The 19,827-nt window shown below is 40.2% G+C and overlaps 1 protein-coding gene across 1 annotated transcript in view; it reads left to right on the top strand.

Annotated features, from left to right (window-relative positions):
• LOC133967630 (contactin-associated protein-like 5) overlaps positions 1–19,827 on the top strand; it is a 93,560-nt gene that overhangs the window by 66,827 nt on the left and 6,906 nt on the right. Inside the window, exons 14-20 of the mRNA XM_062403203.1 lie at positions 1,149–1,305; positions 2,660–2,787; positions 6,261–6,431; positions 7,290–7,508; positions 12,325–12,564; positions 15,493–15,720; positions 18,813–18,946. Of these exons, the coding sequence (XP_062259187.1) occupies positions 1,149–1,305; positions 2,660–2,787; positions 6,261–6,431; positions 7,290–7,508; positions 12,325–12,564; positions 15,493–15,720; positions 18,813–18,946 (1,277 nt within the window). The remainder of the gene's footprint in view (positions 1–1,148; positions 1,306–2,659; positions 2,788–6,260; positions 6,432–7,289; positions 7,509–12,324; positions 12,565–15,492; positions 15,721–18,812; positions 18,947–19,827) is intronic.

A 19,827-nucleotide genomic window follows, 5' to 3' on the forward strand; every position in this document is an offset into this window, starting at 1 on the left:
CATAGTGGAGGTAATGAATTGTGCAGTTATGGCTTTGCTGTAGCCTCATTGACACTCACAGGAGTGTTATCATGAAATGCGAGCGGGGAATCAAAACAAACACATTTATGCAATGAAGAAAATTGCCTATTCGGTTAAAGTTCAACGTGCATAATTCATGAGGAGACAGGTCCATTTAAATGATTTATCAGAAATTAACAGCTCTGAAACCAAATCTCCTCTGTGAGTTACTATTTTCTTCTTCTGTTGTTCGCTCCTTTCTCTCCGTCTTCGACTTTTTTTAACCCTCGTTATGTTTAATTATATTTACTGTGAAATGGCAACCTTGGTTTAAGTTTGACAAATGATTTCTATATAAGCCGTTGAATTTATTTTGTGTATATGTTTTGGACGTGAATATAAATTAGAGTCTGAACGGTCCCAATATCAATATTGATATAAGGAAGTGAAAATGTAAAATATGTATAGATATCCATGTATGTATACATAGTAAACAATTGATACAATGACGTTATTAAACCCTTAGAACAGAAAAAATAAATTGAGGGTTGTTATTTTACAAACATAAAGCAAAAATACATATACAAAAATTATATATAGAACATTGTACATTTTTTATTTCTTCAAATAAAAGCTCATAGTGATAAATTTGTAAAAGGCTCATCTGATGAATCAGTCACTTCCTTACATAAATTGCCATGTGTAGTTTTTAAATTACATATTGGTGTATTTTTAGAAGCATAAACTTCCTGTTTTTGTCTTTCCTGCATCTTTCTTGATTAATACCAGATCTGATGACTTGTGACCCAAAACATTTTAATCATGCAAAGCGTTTTGCTTGGTTTTACTTTATATTTCTTTAATTCCACATTCACTGTTTTTATTTGCTTTTGTCACATGTTGCGTAAGCCTCTTGGCACAGCTGCTGCTTGAAGAACAGGATTTTCTCAATGTCTTATCTAAAAAAAAATAGTTTGCTTCCATATATTTCTTCCTCTTGGATTTTAGGATAAAGCCAGTGAAGCAAAATAATGAAATCCTCCAAAAATAGACCATGACCTTGACCTACTTGAGCTAGAGCATTGGCACTGACAGGCATCAGGCCGTGGCAGCGGCGACTGACTTTTGGGACTGGTGTATTGTTACAGATGGAAGTCCGCTGTCCTGGTGGCTGGACCGCGAAGGAGAAAAGAGGAGTTACTGGGGAGGCTTCCTGCCCGGGGTCCAGCAGTGCTCCTGCAGCCTGGAGGAGAACTGCATCGACATGAACTTCTTTTGCAACTGTGACGCCGATACAGATGCATGGTACGTGACACAGACACTCCATATGTGACATTTCTAACCCAGAAAGAAGATTTGGTGTACCATATTTATATCAAAAGAGGTGTTCCTAACATTTTGTCCACCCTCCACTTATATCAGCTTATAAATAAGAGAGCCAGCACAGTACAATTCAAGAGCACCATAAACTACAGCCTAACGATGATCATAAAGTTGAATCAGCACCTCTCTAAAACAGGCTCCACACAAACTGAAAATTATAACCTCCATGAAAGAGGATTTACTGTCAGACCGTTCCATTAGACTGCTTTAGTGTACCTAATAACCTGAATGTATATCTAATTCACACTTATCTCAATATAAGGTCCTAATTGTGAATTAACACACTTGAATAAAGTAAAAAGACTTAAGACAACGAGGCCCTTAATGTCCAAAGCCCTTGAATCTCGTTGCCTTTTCAAGGAGACGTCTTTCTCTACGTAACATCTTCCTGCTGTTTTCCTACATGGGCTCCCTCTGACAATTTCTGGATATTTTACTAGAGGGCTGAAGGAAATGTTCTCGAAAATGTCTTGAGAATCGGATTTAGAAAATTGGAAATAAATAAATAACAATGATAAAAGAAAATAAAGATACAAATGACTGAGGAAAAAGTCTCAATGTATGAATGCAGCAAAAAAAAAAAGAATATTTCAAACTTGTTCTCCAGTATTTCTACATAGTGTCTACAGAGAAAAACTAGTTTATGAGTTTTTAGTCATATCATTCATTAGGCATTCACTAAATAGAGACTAGCATAGACTGAATATTCTTAAATGAGTCAAACCGCTCACAGATCCCCAGGAGCCGCTCAGACTCTGTGTAGTGTTTTGCTCCAGCACCTTTCAGCGTCCACAGAGAGATCACACCGTTTCCTTCTAAATTAAATAAATGTTTATTCATGTGATTTTCCTCATTCCAATGTTTAGAGCTCATTTTCAGTTTTGGGACGTGTGAGAACAGTTTCACAGACCAGTGTCTTATTAATTACAGCTCGCACGTAATATTGCAATTATGATCAAGCTAATCATAATTTCTAAAGGGGCTGAATGGAGAAACAAAGGCTGCATTAGAGTTTCTGCTTTATTAGACGCCCTCGATGTCTTTGGATTCTGTGTGTTAATCCACTCCAAAGCTTCTCCCGATTCGGCTCAGTTTGCATATTTCCAGCGGCAGTTGTCTCCATTGTGATAGATTGCTCCCATTTTAATGTGTTTACTCTGCGTTCTGTGCTAATGCAGAGGAATGGATGCCTCTATCTGGCCCTCCATAAAGGCATCCAGCCCTCCAGGGCTCTGCGCAGCTATTTATTTGTTGCTTTTTTTTTTGTCTGTCACAGGGCTAATGACACGGGAATCCTCTCCTATAAAGACCACCTACCAGTCAGCCAGATAGTAATCGGAGACACCAACAGAACAGGCTCGAAAGCCATCTACCACATCGGCCCTCTGCGTTGTTATGGAGACAGTAGGTGATCACCTCAGTGTTGACGCTGCTGTGCTAGATTTGGTTGCAGATGGAGGCTTAGGGCCGATCATAGACAAACCACATTTAGATGAAGTCTTTATGCCTCTTGCCTTTTTCCGGTTTATCTATGGGTAGAGCGTTAAAGCTCATCTGTTGTGTTCAGTCATCAGTGGGTCTGTCTGTCTTGTCCACGATGGAGGGGGTTGGGGGGATGGCAGATTTTGATGGCAGCACCGGAACATGAGAGATGGTCGATATTTATTGCTCCGTGTCCCACTGTGAGCCGCAGACACGGGGCGGGGAATTTTTAGTTGCTCATCTGCAGTCAAATGTAGTTCAAACCCCATGACTCTACTTTAAATTCAAGTGGAGATAACACAGTTTCCTAACAACTCCATGTATGTCAGGCTGAATAATGGATGAAAGACACAGTTTGAAATTATGGAGAAGACATCTACGTCATTTCCAGCAACAATATATGATATTTTTCTTCCTTCGGCCTTGTGTGACTTTCTTTGCATAATCTAACCAATTATATTTTAAATTGGTGAATAAATGAAAAGAAAATCGTATGTAATGTAAGAACAATTTTCCCTGAAGTGTAAGTGGTTTAGATAATGTGCATTTCATTTCTGGTAATGCTGCAGAACTAGAATCATTACCTTGAAATCATCCTTGGTTTCTTTAATAAGACATTTTCAGACACAGTAATTTTATATGAGAAACTGATTCACTTTAATGGTGGTTTTGATGTTATCATTTAACCCTGGTCTCACAACATATCCTGAAGCAATGAGTTCTACAAACAAAAGATATTGAATTTTTATTTTGTGTTTTATGTCCTCTAATAAAACGGCTCATTGAAAAAGTGGCGTCTAGTAGAAATCATCGTATTAGAAACAAAGACTGTTTTGCCACAGAAGCAATTGAACTGGCTACTGAGTCAAATAGTTAAACCCAATAACCTGGGTTTGGTTTTATCTCCGGTAACAAAATAAACAGCTGTGATGGCTGTTTGCTCCCCTGTTTATCATAGACTGTATAGAACGATGCAAAAGCAAACCAAATCATCTGAAACCTGGTGGCTGACTGTAATATAGGTTATAAACCCTGCCTCCTCCATGTTTGCAGATGAAGCATGTTTCATTTTCATGTTTCTGATAAATTTGGTTTTAACTCGTTATTTGATTATATAAAAACAGGGTGGAACGTTCTGATTGACAGCTGAGACTGGCACGCAATTGGTTGAGCATGTGCATGGGCAGGACTGTGATATCGAGCCTCTAGTTGTGAGGCTCCATGCCTGAGCAACTAAGGATCCAATAGGTGGATCCAACCTCTTCTAGGATTGTCATCTGCGAAGTAACCAACCATTTTACTTTGTGGGGTGGCTGAGCTGCAGCAGCTAGTGATGTGTAAATATAAGTTAGAGACCAAAATAGAAAAGCTGAGCCAAAATGGAAACCTGGGGGACACGGCTGCTTTCTCCTAGTACAAGATGAGAGCTGTATCTTGGATATTTTGGCTTTATAATTGGGAAAAAGTGCATGGCCGTTGTCCACCTTTATTTATAGTCTTTGGTTTCAATTAATATAAATCTGACACAATGAGGAACATTTAAAAATGTTCATTCAAGAAAATGTCACAGTACATGTGGGACTGTGCTACTCTGTTTGAAGTCTGCTGAGATTCTGTATCTGCTGAAAGAGTCACAGCGTTTCCTCAAACCTTTCTTTAAATCACGTCAGGAGCTTCTTCCTGTATTTCTTTATCATTTTTTCCCCATTCAACTCCTGAACTCGTGTCAAGCTCTTTGACAGGACATAAGCTCGGAGCATCAGAGGCTGCAGCTCACCTGTCTGCGTGTCAGCAGCTGCTCGCAGGATGCTTCACATAAAATGAGGCCTGGCATTAACGAACAAATCACTTTGACAGGCTGTGGCTGATTTACTTTATAAATCATGTTCATGTCTTAATGACCGACGTGCATGAACTCCGCTTTCCTGCATCAGAAGCTACAGGAAAGCATTAAGTAGTAAATATTTCTCCCACCAGGTTCAAAGAAGATAAATCTTTGGATTGATTCCTGAATACTTTTTTTATATAAACTGAGCCCAGCTGTTGATTCACGCTGTGAGGAAGAGTGACCCCAGATGTTTCACACTAACATTTCACACACATGTTTCACACATTTGGAGAAAACTCACACTTGCATAGGCTTGCATAGATCCAATGGAAAACAATAAGTGGAATTAAAATGTCAAGATCGTTTGGGATTGGTAAAATATTGGTGGAGACAAATTGGCAACACCCAGGCTCATAATGATTAAAACTATCATCTATTTCGATGCTTTGCTGACAATGGACGTCTTGCAGTTCCATGGGTAACAGCTGTGCTTCAGTCTGGAGACAGATGGACAGATGGACTAAGTGTGAGAATGTTTTACTCCAGAGATCACAGCTTTCTACTAGACATCAACATGGGAAGAATTGGTGGCAGATCCGATTTCAGTACATCCCTTCTCTTTTGCATTTCATTATTATCACTGCCAAGAGGGATTGTGTGCGCCACTGTCCATGAAGAATGGAACATAGAGCAAGAAATAATTCATTGTACTTGGTCCCTGACAAAGAAGCAGATCCAGGAATTGTTGTTTGGAGAATTGATGGGATATTTTTTCTTAGATGTTCACCAATTTCTAAGGGAAAAATTTGTGGATCTTGATGAAATACCAAATCAGGCATATTAAGGAAACTGATATCTATGAGTGTGGTTTGATTGACTTTATTATCATTTGCTCTGTTTGACTATTGGCAGGATTACTCTAAATCCACTGAACCAATGTCCATGCAATGTTGTGGCAGGGTTTTGCATGACCCAAGTAAGAACCCAATAAATATTAGATCAGATCCACAGTGAGGGTCATATCCAGGAATTGTTTTTCCACTTCCTTTAACATTCCAAGACAGGGTGTTAACCTTGATGGATGTATGCGTCGCTAAGAGCCATTCTTGTGTTGTCTGATTCCAAAGACTCTCAAAATAGAGATGGCGTTTTATTCTGAGTTTGACTTGACTTAAGACTTAACTAAATGGAAAATAAACTCCATCCTTAGGTGTTATTTAGTTTTTGACTCTTGGAAAGTGGGGAAGCTGTAATTACTTATTTTAACAAACCACACATTTAGGCTACTTTGAATGATTGGATCCTGAAATTTCTTAACTTCAACATTGTGAGATGATGTTTTTGGGACATTTGGAAAAGGGTTTTTTAGGAGACTGACATTTATAAGTGTGTGCAATTTGGTGTAAATTTAGGGTTAGGCTTATTGGCAGAAATATGTGCCCTGCTGAATGATGTTCTAATTGCAATTAGAGCATCACTGACAAGAACATTTTTCACAGAAAGTTCCTACCTGCACTTTACTTTCTCCTTCTACAACTTCCCTCTTTATTTTCTGTCTCTCTGTCAGAGTCGATATGGAATGCAGCGTCTTTCTACCAGGAGTCGTCGTACCTCTACTTTCCCACCCTGCAGGCAGAGCTCTCCTCTGATATCTCCTTTTACTTCAAGACCAGCGCTCCTTCAGGAGTGTTTCTGGAGAACCTGGGCCTCAAAGACTTCATCAGAGTGGAGCTCAGCTGTGAGTCAGCGTGCAGACCTGCATAACAGAAGTGCACAAAGTACACACAGTACATGACAAGGGCAAGCACGCACACTGGAAAAGAGCAACCATACATAACAACAGCCACAAAAGCTGTCAGTGATATTTCTTTTCCTTTCTCACTTGGATATACTAGTAGGACTGTAGTTGACAGTTTAATTTCCCCATGAAGCCGGCTGTCAGGTCCGCCCGGCATGATGTAATCCTAATGACATAGTCAACAGCAATGTCATGCTGCCAAAGGAGACGTTAAAAGCATCTCCTTGCTACACATTTAGTGGAACTGAAATCATTCATGCTTACAGCAGCTGACATAATAGAAAGGGGCTGTGGATTTACTGTAACAAGGAAATAAAATGCTGCATATATTTAGATTTTTTTAAGTGAAAGATAAAAAGGTGCTTGTTTACATGAGAACCAATTAAGGAATTCACTGTTGTCTTTTAGGATTGTTTGTACTTGGACTAAACAGCATATTTAATAAGCCCAGAGTACACTTGCACTCACAGCAGAGGTAGCTCCAGCAGCACCGCTTTAGTTTATTTATTGCAGTCGTTAAAAATATGCGAAATTGTTGATTACAATGCGTTTTGTTCACAAACCTTGGGGAGGAGTTCTCAGGATATGTGTAGCCATTATGTCTTACTGCAGCATCAGAAGCATTGTGAAATATTGACAAGCTGTCAGCTGAGCCCCCTCATAAATCCATTCAGGTCATCAAGTTTCCCAGCAGCATTGTATCACATTGCATCAGAAAGGGAGGACATAGGAGACCATGAAAAAAAACAATATCACATTCGTGTGTGTGTTTGTGTGTGTGTGTGTGTGTGTGTGCAGCTCCCTCGGTGGTGACGTTCTCTTTTGATGTGGGAAATGGTCCGGCGGTCCTGTCCGTGAAATCCCACCTGCCCCTGAATGATAGACAGTGGCACTACGTGAGGGCAGAGCGCAACGTGCGGGAGGCCTCGCTGCAGGTCGACCAGCTCCCCCTCCGCTTCCTGGAGGCTCCGGCTGACGGGCACCTGCGCTTACGGCTGAGCAGCCAGCTCTTCATAGGTAGGCTCGTCATCAAGCTTGATATACTGTGGGTCCAGGGGAGGAGGATGCTATTCACTAGTTAGAAAAAAAAATTAGCAGAATGCGTCCTCACTTGTCAGACATTTCCAGAGGGTCTAATCCGCCTGAGTTGAATGAAAAATGTCACAGTTATGGTTAAGGTGTTCTGCAAAACCTTTTCTATAGCAGGTGTTGGTGTGTCTTCAGGAGCCACAGGAGAAACAGTGCTCTCTCAGGGGCCGTGCCGCTGTTGAAAGACAACAAATCTCAAAGCCTCCACCAGAAACAGGGATTTATTTACTTACACCTTGAAATACAGATTTGTTTTGCCAATTTTGAGGCCAGTGCAGAAAACTGACAGAAAACTGACCTAGTGTTAGCATACGTTTGTTTTTTTAACATTCACATTGATTTGGATCATGTCTCTGGCCTCCCGACAAATTTTAGTCTCAACCATGGAATTTCTTCGACTCCGAGTCCAGGGAGTGAAGCTAATGCCGAAGTGCCTTAAACCTGTGTTCTTTCTAATGACCAGCAGAGGGTGTATCCACTAGTCTAGTCAGCTAATTTCTATGGAAGTCTTTGAGAAAATGACTTCACCCTTGATTAAGCACATCTCCACTCTTATTTTATACATTACGATGATCATTTTGTAAAATATTGTCCATTTAAATTCAAATATATGATAAAGCAGTTTGCTTTGGCCGAGAATACCATGTGATTGACAGTAATAGGTGTGTGTGCATTGTAGTTGAGAGCTCAGTCAAGCTCCTGCCCCTGCTCCTCCAAATATAGTTACTTCCGGGTTTTTTTTAAATATAGATGGCGCAGAAAAAAATGTCGAGGCTTCAAAATGCAAGCTCACAAAGCAATGGGTGATGTCATGGTAGGTTAACACTTTAGACTAACTCCCGCTGGAGCAACAATGACTCTATAGCGACGTGGAACCCAAAAATTGGAAGTTGATCAATTTGAACCAAAGCAATGAGCTAAAGGTCAGTAAAACATTAATTTCTCTGGTGGTTCCTCACCTGAACTGACACCTTTCTCATCACACAATACTTTGTTATAAAATGTTAATCACACGTTACTTTTTTATAACAAGTTAATATTTATTAATGCAGCTTTAAAGAAAAGTTTCAGATTTATTCTTAATTCAACACTCTCATGTCATGAGTGCTTTAATTTTGAAGAAGTGATAGACATAAAAAATGAGTGGAGGTATTTTTGGAAGCAGATTCTTCTGGAAGTAAATGTCCTGCTCGTTTTCCCACAGAGAAAGTTATGTGGCTTATAGTTATAGCACTTCTTCTGGTGGATTGGCCTCATTACCCTGAACTAAACTATAAGTCTAATGATTAACAACTACGTTACAAACCATCTGTTTCTAAAATGATAAAAACATCTGGTTAATCAGGTAAATGGTTGGGGGAAGATAGAGATAAATCCATTAAGAAGTCTGAATAAACAATGAGTTCACTTTTCAGTTGTGGGTGCAGCCGGTCTCTTTTCCATCCATAAAGTGTCTAAGGATCTTAGGTAATGTAGTATTTAGACCCATTGTGGGCCAATGTAATTGAAACAACATGATTTGTCTGCGATAATCAATACTGGCAGCTTTCACACAAACACTGGTCTTCAAGTCATTCTATTGTAACACACCTAGACTGTATAGACGAAATTACAGCTGAAAAATGTAAATAAATAAAGTAGAATAAAAACAAATTCAACATTATAGTATAAATGAGGGTAGTAAAATGTTGAGTCTGCATTAAATAAAATGTATGGGGGAAAGGGCAAAGTAAAGCTAAAGGCTTCATCCCTTGGTTTTTGAGAATAAATTTCCCTCTGGTTACTTTTTCTGTCTCACACCAGGACAAAGAAACCGACTCGAGTTGTCTAATTAAAAAAAAGAAGATACTGACATCTCATAATAACATTGTATTTGTCCCCTGTCCCCTCTTATGTAGTTGGACTATGGAGGTTATCCCTCTTAGGGCATGTGGAGATAATTACAGCGAACAATAACTCTTTAAATGTCCAGTGATTATTGCATTTATATAGATTTACAAAGTGATCCTATAGGCTGCTACGAAGAACTCATTTATTTTATTGTTTTTTCATTATTACTCTGGTCAAGGAGCGAGGCTGCTCTCTTTCTCGTGTCACATTTCTCTAGCAGACTTTCCCCCCTTTGACATTTTAATGTGTCTCCTTAATAATACACCAACCCTCTGGAAGCGACATAGACAACAGAAAAAATACTTTTCTCTCTATTTTAGGCCTGAGTTCATGCACTTAACGGATCATTTGGTTTAAGAACGAATATATCAGAGGAATTAAATGACAACTAAAAGCAACAATCCTCCGTGGACTGAGAAAAACATGTCATCTGGTGAAGATAAAATGGGAAAAAGTGTCATTTCATGAAATAATTTTGTTATTTGGATTCTGGAAGAAAACAACAATGAACATGTGATTATGTCACTTACAAAGACCTACTCTGCCATTTGAGAACTGATTGCTAGCTCGGATGTTTGCTGCTCATTTTAGTGAAATAAGAAGGCTACAGCATTAAAGATGTTAATCTTGAATTTCTCATCTGCCCCAAATATGAATACGTCTGACCTACAAGGTTAACTTTAACCATCTGATGTTTGTTTATTTATTTACTTTTTAGCAGAATTGTGCAAAATATCCTCAACCTCTTCCACCAAATTTGGTGGAGGAACAAAGCCTGGAACTGAAAATAACTCTTAAAATTTAGATGCAAATGTGGTTTCAGGGGCCAATCGAGAATTATTTCCCAATATTGTAACATCACAAAATATGGTAATTAGTCAACATTGTCATTATTTTTTATGGTATAATGTGCAAATCCTAATTATGGCATATTTAGTCAATTCATGAGTGTTTACAATTTCTTCCAGGTTCATATTTTCAGATCTCTTAAATGTATTTGTTCATGTTGTTAAACTGTAGCATTTTTAGTTTCATATTTTGTTTTACCGTATCATACTGTGTTGAGGTTATTTCTCTCGAGCAGTTAGATAGTTAAAGAGAGACAATATTCATTGCATTGCTTTTCATGGTCACAGTTGGTTTTCGGGACATTTCCCCCAGTTTCTTAGTGAATAATTCATGGATTTTAATGGAAGAAATCAGGCACATTTAGGGGACTGATATCTAAGAGTTTGTGCAATTTGGTGCAGCTTGATTGAACATGAGGGAACTGTTGGTGGAGGTGTTCGCTCGACTGAGTGCCTCTCTAGTTATTACTGCAAAACTCTATTAAACACAGCATTTCTGCAGAACTGTACGTGCCATCGCAGGGCTATCCATTACTGCCTTTAAATTCTCCCTCTTGACTTTTGTGTAATTTCCTAGTAATTACTCTAAACGGGGACTGGAACCTCTGAGCCTCGTCCCTTCGGTCTTTCAGGTTTGAGGTTTTTATAGAGTCTGTCGGCTAAAACAAGCAAAGGCGACACGGGAAGTTTCAGATGAGAAACGGCAGCTTGCGGCATTAATAACACAAGCCCACGCTACACAAAGCCAGCGCGGGTAGGGAGTGAGAAATTACCTGTGTGACCGTTAACAGTAGCATGGGTTAATAGCAGCAAAGACACCCTCACACTATATAATACAGATTGTATGATAGACCAGCCTCTCCTGCTCTATACTACATGTAACATGTACACTAGACACATGCCAGCTCCCTGCAGAGGGCACACACAAAAGCTTCATGCCACATAAAACAATAGAAGATTTAAACAATTCCGTTTGTCAGCCCAAGGGAATCATGGGAGGTGGCTGTTCCCACCTGTTTTATTTTTGTCTTTCAGATAAATTATGAGCAAAACAATCTGCTGCAGTATCTCCCACCTCTTTGAGACACACTGTGCACACGAGCTGTCGCCAACATCTTTGCCAGTTGTTTCTAGATATTTTGGATAGTCTTATAACGAGGGTACATGTATTCGAATTGATATGTAAAAAAAAACTGATGAACCTACAAGATTTCATTCTGTCAGATCGTTTTTGTTTCATTGAACTGAATTGAAATTACACACATGTTGGAGGGAGGATCAGGGAATGTCCATTGCAATGAAATAATGTTTCACACCTGATTTTATTACTTAAGAATGTTTATGAAACTTTATTTTTGGATATGTTCCAAACAGAAATAAAACAACATCTGGATAGATGGAAAAGTTTATTTAAGCTGAGGGCTGGAGTGCAATTTTTATTTGACTAAAAAGGTGATTTATTGTTTTATTTCATGAATACATTATCAGGTTGTAAGGCCTGTTGATAAATTTGTCAAATATAATGTATCAGACTGCATTGGTGTTGTTAAGTGGGATTGTGCCGGGTGTTGAGTTTATGTTTGTGTATTTGAAACAATACAGGATTTAACAAGTATCTTCTGTCAGCCTTGTGGATAATGGGTTGAGACTCTTCCCACCTGTTCTTTCAGAAATAGGCAAGCAATGTGATGCACTTTCTCACACCTCTATGAAACACTGTACACAAGCAGCTGTTGCCAAAGTCCCAGACATTGTTTTCTAAGTTTATCTCACAGAGATGTCTCATCGAACGCTGTCTCATCCATTATGTTGTATATTTAGTCATAATGAGGTTTCACATGCTTAAGTGCCTACAGGGTTGCACAAGATGCATGCTGGAATTAAGTAAATGCTTGTCGTAAATCCTCGTCAACCCTAAAGGGAGCCATGATTACAAAGGCATTACAGATGCTTCTCAGCACAGCCAGCGGACATCAGATGGGATGTAACGCACAGTGTCTCCCCAGGGGGAACGGCGTCCCTGCAGAGAGGCTTCCTGGGCTGCATCAGGACGCTGACAGTCAACGGCATGAGCTTCGACCTGGAGGAGAGGGCCAGGATGACTCCCGGGGTGAGCTCCGGCTGTCCCGGCTACTGCAGCGGCTCCAGCAGCCTGTGCCACAACAGAGGGAGGTGCATCGAGAAGAGCAACGGCTACATCTGCGACTGCTCGCTGTCCGCCTACGGGGGAACCACCTGTAACCAAGGTGAGTCCCGCCCTTCGCCGGTTAAAATTAAACAAAAGCAGCACGCGTCGTGTAATTATTTTAATAGATACATTTTTATTACAACAAAACAAAGAATCGATCACTGCCGAGGTTATTCCATTAGAGAGCTCCTATAAAAGTGTGACTAATGCAAGAGACAATTAATACTTGTCCTGACGCCAGACTCCAAGAACATTTAAAATGCATTAGACCAAATTATCTGCAGCAGTGTGTGAGCCAAGAACAGAACTGATCCGACACTGAAACCCAACGCAAATACAAGAGCAGTTGGCCAGGCAAACAGCCACATGGCTGCAAATGTTGTAACCACACTGATTACTCTGTTTATTTCTGCTCTGTTTGGTGTATCAGCTAGACCTGGATTGCATGGCCCCACTAGCAGCAGCCGTATCCTGGATATTTATATCTTAGTTTTCGTCGGAAGTAGAATGTCATCGATCTTTATTTGCAGTTTATGCGGATGACAAATTCATTTTATCAATGCTTGATATTTTACAGTTAAATCACAAACTGTATAACGTAAAAAACCTGAAAACAAAAATATAGAACATGAATAAAGAAATTAAACTTTTTTTGTGTAAAGCATAAAATGAAGGCACGTAAACGATTCCACATTATAGACTCTCTCTTGTCTCAATTGATGGTAAGAGGAAGTTGTGAAACCAGAGCCGTCCGCTGTGTGATCGTATGGTGGCAGATTTTGTATTTTGAAAACTAAAGTTGTTTTTTTATCCCGTTCCATACTTTATTTATATTTGTTCTCACCTTGTGTTACTGCCTGTCCATGTTTTATGTTGATTTTAGTCTGTTTCTTTGTTCGTTCCCTCGGTGTGAAAACGTGTAGTGTGACAGCTGTCGACTGAATAGAACCAAACCGAGGCTATTCTACGTTTTTTCCTCTTTTATTTATTTAGTGTATAAGCCAGACACTTGTGTTGAAACAAGCCGTCCAGCTGTGATACACGGCTGAGCTGAAGTAGGCTGGAGATTATCTGCTTCAGTGGAAGTGCTAGCGCTTTCTACGGAGACATTGTGAATGTGCTGCCCAGACGTGTGAAGAGAGACGGTGGTGTAATGGCATCTTAGTATGAAGGCAACCATCCCCTCCTCCCTCCATCCACCCCAGGAAATACAAATTTAATTTGAAAGTAAAGAAAATAGTGTTTTCACACAGGGACTTGAACTCTCAGCATCTGTTGAGTTAACGGAGGTGTGGATGCTTCCACGGCACTTGTGAATCATCGCCGTTCTGAAGTAGGGTTCTTGTCGTCGGGTCCTTGTGGAGAAGCTTCTCTCACCCGCCTGAGACTGTCAGCTGCTTTTAGAGGTGGTTAAGTAACTTGTTAATCAGGTTTTAATATAACCATATTATTGCATAGACTGCAAAAAAGGAAAAGGTTAAGAAAACGCAAAATATCAAGGCAACTCACTGCACAAGATTTTGAGGCCGGCTCAATTTCTGACAGTTCTGCCAACTTATAATTTTTTGTTCCAATCATTTATCATTCATTGTAAAAAAAAAATCTGAGTTGCTAATATTCAGAATTGTGGAGTCACAGTTGACCAGGGTATGGAGGATTTAACCTGTTAATTTTATAAAGTTTAAAGCTCCCACAAAGTGGAATAAACTGCCCTGATTAAGTCTTCTCATTACTTTAAATAATATAATTTTATTTATCTTCAAACAACCAGTTAACAACCCACTACGTCTATCCTGGGTCTTCAGATATCAGGAAAAATGTATTCCTAATGTGCAGGTGCATGTTCATAAATGATGAATTAACATTTTTTATTTATATGTAGACGTGAAATTTGTCACCCACTATAAAGCGTTGTATCAATGACATTTTTGAATATAAATCATTTAAATTGTGCTTTCGTAGTCGTATCGACCACTTTTAAGTACAAGGAGCAGTCATCCGTTAACATGCACACAGGCTATTAAGGGTTCAGTGTCTTGCTCAAAGACCCTCGGGCAAGCAGAGTGGAGGAGCCTGAGATTGAACCACTTGCCATCTAGTTAGTGGATGCCCTGCTTAACCTCCTCACCCACAGCAACCAGAATGATTTAACTGCATTTTACAAACACACTCACCTTCAGGAGGTCAAATTACCTTAAAGAGAGCTGCTCGCTATCGCTGGATATTTCTAAGAAACTGTATTTTCAGTCCTTCTGCTACTTCTCTGAAGAATTTCATGTGTTTGGCCAAATTCCAATAAAGCCAGTGGTTGTGTTTAATGCTAATATCAAAAATATTCATTAATGCATTTTAAATGAACCCACAGACTTCATGTTATCTCTCCCCATGAGGCAAACTACATTTCCAGCCTCCTCAGTGATAAGGTTTGTGCGGATTGTGCAGTGTATCCATCCATATATTTTCTGCCACTTATCCGAGGTCGGGTTGTGGTGGCAGGGTGTTCCAGACATCCCTCTCCCTGGAAACCAGCTCTTCCTGGGGGGGGGGGGGGGGGGTCCTGAGGCGTTACAGACCAGATGGGATGTATAATCCCTCCGGCGAGTTCTGGGTGTAACCTGGGGTCTCCTCCCAGTTGGAGGCGCATGGAAGGAAGTAGCCCAGGAGGCAACGTAATCAGATGCCCAAACAACCTTCTGACGTGGAGGAGCTTCCCCTGGGTGTAAGAGCTCCTCATCCTATCTCAGCCCAGAGACCCTCGGCGGAAACTAATTTTGTCTGTGTATATCTGCGATCTCTTGGTCACTGCCCACAGCTCATGACCACCGCTGTTCCATCTAATACTTTCAAATTAAGAGGTGTAATGGAAATAGAATCCTCTGTGTACTGTGAGCTTGGCTTTATCTCTTTATCTTGTTTCAAAAACAGTCGCTTCCTGCACTGAAACCGTTATTTTCCTTCCCTCTCTTGCATCCATGTGTGTGCGCAGAGGTGTCGGTGTCCTTTGACAGAGAGTCCTCGGTGACCTACACCTTCCAGGAGCCGTTCTCGGTGATGCAGAACAGGAGTTCGCAGGCCACCAGCATTTCCACGGAGAGCAGCAGCCGGGCCAGAGAGGACATGGCCTTCAGCTTCGTCACGTCCCAGAGGCCAGCCATGCTGCTGACTGTCAGCACCTTCAGTCATCAGTACATCGCTGTCATCCTGGCAAAAAACGGTAAAAACAGCTTTTAACATGTATACGATAAAAACGCACTAATCTTTAATGGTAAATATATTCAACTATTTATAGATTTCAAAACTTAAATCACCTGCTGTTAGCAAACACCTCCTCCGCCTGGTTGCACACGTGGCAGTGAAACACTTCCACCGTGAAGTGGTCCTTTTAAACATTTATATGCACATTTCATATGAACACATCAGTTATGTAACCACAGGCCTTTGAAGCCATTTCAGACTCACTCAGAAAAAATGCCACGTCATTACACAGTGGCAGTTATTGGGAAGGAAAACAAAGCGTTTGACATATGAAGCTCCCTGTGATGCCCTCAGGTCTGCAGCCGTCAAAATGAGAGTGATGTGATCCAAATTGTTTTATTTGCATTATTATAAAGGTTTTGGATCCGAAGAGCAGTGGTGGAATAAGCTTAGTGGCAACTCAGTGAATTTGATTTGATTAGCTGTTAGTGAAATTAATTCAAATTTCTCATGTTGTATTTGCCTTAATTGACCCTGCAAATTTGCCAAGTTTGCACACTTAATTAATTTCAATGTAAGCAACTTACCAACTAGTGTAAGCAAAATTTATTTTCATTCTCACACAGCTTCTGCAGCTACAAAGAGACACACCATCCACACTCACATTCACACCTGCTGTTTATACAGAGTCCCCAGTTATTCTAATCCAATCTGCATGACTTTGGATTGTGGAAAGAAGTACCCAGAAAAAAACACATGCAGTCACAAAGAGGGGATTTAAACTCTACACAGAAAGACCCCTGCTAAAAACGAAGAACGTTCTTGTTCTGTCGTATTTGGTCAAACTGGATAAAGTTGGAGTTAGGTGTGAGAAAATATTTTAATCGTCTGGTGAGAAAAAAAAAATGCAATCACATCTCAAAGCGTATGTCACACAGGCACACAGGTAGAAACAGTCCCTGCTCTCTCAGGCTGACAGGGTAACCAAACATTATTACAGAGGAGATTGCTTCCTTGACAGCGGGTTGGCCCACTTCAAAACGAGACCCACCAGAGTTCAATTGGAAACGGAGAGAGATGATCCTGTTTAGGCAAAAATGGATTCCACTTAAATTAGAAAGATCTAATCAAAAACCCAATGCACTCCTATGTTAGTTCTTATATTTTTTCTAACCTTCAGTAGGTTGTTATGACATGTGCAGATGTGCCTAAGAAACAGATATGGCCGCCTCAGGGATGTGAGGCTGCTGAAATATGAAGAAAAAAATAATCCATATTTGTTCTTACATTTTTAAAGTTTATATGCATGTCATAATGCTGACAGCTGAGGATCAGAGCAGAGAATCCTTGAGACTGTTTATATTACCGGTGCCACAGCCAGAATTATTATATTACTGGGGCCGCCCCCACAACTCTGCAAACTGATAATAGATGAGGGAATTAAGTGAACCTCCGCAGCTCTGTTCCTCTGCATCTCTGAAAAGACTCTACGTTGAATATAATATAAAAGATTAGAATGCATTTATTTGTCATAGCCAAGCATCCAAATTAAGTGTCCCTCTGTAATGCACACACACACACACACACATACACACACACACACACACACACACACACACACACACAAACACACACAAACACACACACATACACACACATACAGAGCACACATTTTTATAAATATGAACGACAGTAGATGCATAGTGGTCCATACATTAATAGAATACATACACAATTATATACTAGAATATAGAGCGCACAACTACACCAAGTTCCAACAGTTCTAAATTCACTAGATCAGCATTTTATTTGGAGCTGCACAAAATTTCACAAACTCATAAATATCAGTCCCTGATCCATGAATTATTCTCTGAGAAATTAATGAAAATGTAAAAAAATGTCCTGTCTCGATCTGGATATACCTGGTTCCACGCCTTGATAGGGATCTGGTTCTTCCCTGGTAATCCATCCAATACTTTGGGTAATCCTGCAAATCAACAAACCAACATGAAAACGCATTTCAAAGTAAAATATTTGAGAGTCTTCACGTTTATTTATGAAGGCAAATAAACAAAACATACTAAAACACAGACAACAGATTAAAAACAGAGAACATAAAATCAATTATCTACGAACTATTTGGGGGAAATAAAAATCCCGTTAGAAGCCATGACATCATTCAATGAAAACTGGTTTTAAAAGATTTTCAAACATGCCAAGAGAGGAGTAAAGATTTTAGGAAGTTAAGGATGTGTTGCAGCTCATTCTCATCATGTGGTTTATGAAATAAAAGGCAGATTTACTCCTCTTTGCTCTGAAACATAATTCTGATATCGTGGAAACAGCAAGTCTCTTAAAAAAAAAAGAGCATTGAGACCTATTTATATTTGGATTAAATGTCTCACATTAAGTCCGGAGAAGTTTACAGAAAAGGTTGTCACATGTCAAACTCTTGCTACCGAGTTTTTCCTGCTATCGACCCAAGAAAAGCCTCAAAGGTCGAAGCCGGGAGCCTTTAAGCTGTTTCCAAACTTCGGCTCCTCATACTGGGTGACACCTATGTGCGGTTGTTCCTCACAGTCCGCGTCCTAATGCACTCTCCCGTGTTATATCTGGACGCCCACGTTCCCCGGGTCTGTGTAAACACTGAAGGGGACACTTCATCCACCCTGACCGTCATCCAGGAGCACTTGCTGGATTTGAAATGAATCACAACACAAAGCCCTTCACCTACAGACGAGGAATTGTAATATTGACCCAGCTCCTCTCGAAAATACTCCCGCCCGCTGATTCTCTGATCTTCAGGCAAATGTGTGCTTAAATATGTGTGTGTGTGTGTGTGAGTGGGAGAAACAGTGAACACATATTGACTTATTCAGTGTGGGAGTGAAGAGCTATGAGATAAATATTTGTATATCTCAAAAGGCATTCGAAGAAGTTTAGAGATAGCAAAGCATCTATATACAGTTGCAGGCAGCCACATCGTTCCAGTATATTCACTTCCCCTGTTTGTGATCATTTGGCATTTTACTGGAATGTACACATACTAAGCAGTTTATGTACATGGAAGTTGAAATTGAGCTCAGAACTAATTTTCTGCTCTGTGTCTAGGGAGTCTGCAGATCTGGTATCACCTTCAGACGGAGCGGAGTCCGGACGTTTTCAGCCCTGTCCTCACTAACCTGGCAGACGGACGACTCCATCGAATCAGGGTCCACAGAGTGGGAAAAAACCTCTACATTCAGGTGGGGACCCGACACGTTAGGTTTTAAGTTTATTCTCAATGGTCCACGTGCCTTAACAGTGGGATGTTCTTCCAGGGCAACACTTTAATAGCAGAACATCCATTTAAACACAAGTAAATTCATCATTTCGACCAGAGCTTCTCAAATTGTTAAGCCCCTAACCCCCAAAATAACGTGCCAGAGACTTGCAACCCCAGTTATCAGTTAGAGGGAGAGCGTGGCCTAGAGGATAGAGCGGGTGTTCTGCAACAAGAAGGTTGCCACTCTTTCCCATCTGCATGCCTAAGTGTCCTTGGCAAGATACTGAACCCCTAAAATGGCCCCTCAGAAATGCTGAGTGTTCTAAAAATGTAAGTCGCTTTGGACAAAAGCGTCAGCTAAATGACATGTAATGTAATCTCAAAGGATATAGATGTTAGCTGGTTCACATGAAGTCCCCTACATTCACATGCTCAGAGTTCCCTGTTATACTTTCACTAATCGCTTGTGAGTACAAGGGGTCTCATGGAGCCAGAGAAAATCCGAAAGCTGAACAGTATTTGATTTAACTCATATTTTGTTTTGCTTTTAGAAAAATAAGGGATAACATTATATTAAGAATTGTATCTGATTACTGGAAATCATCTTGGGATCCTCCTTCTGTGTGTCCCAAACCCCCCCAGGGTGTCCCATAAACCCTGTCACCTCCATATTATTAAATGGGACATAGATGAAACTAAAAAGCCACAGAGCATATTGAATTGGCTTCTGTTATTTTAGCTAGTGTTCAGCTTTCTGTTAAGTTTGCTTTGAATTATTCATTTGATGCTATTGCAGCTCAGACTGACTCGCTAAGCACGAGTATCCGCATGACCTAGTTTTTACGATCACCAGTGCGCTGA

Source organism: Platichthys flesus, chromosome 13 (genome assembly GCF_949316205.1).
Source record: "Platichthys flesus chromosome 13, fPlaFle2.1, whole genome shotgun sequence".
NCBI classification, from domain to species: domain Eukaryota; kingdom Metazoa; phylum Chordata; class Actinopteri; order Pleuronectiformes; family Pleuronectidae; genus Platichthys; species Platichthys flesus.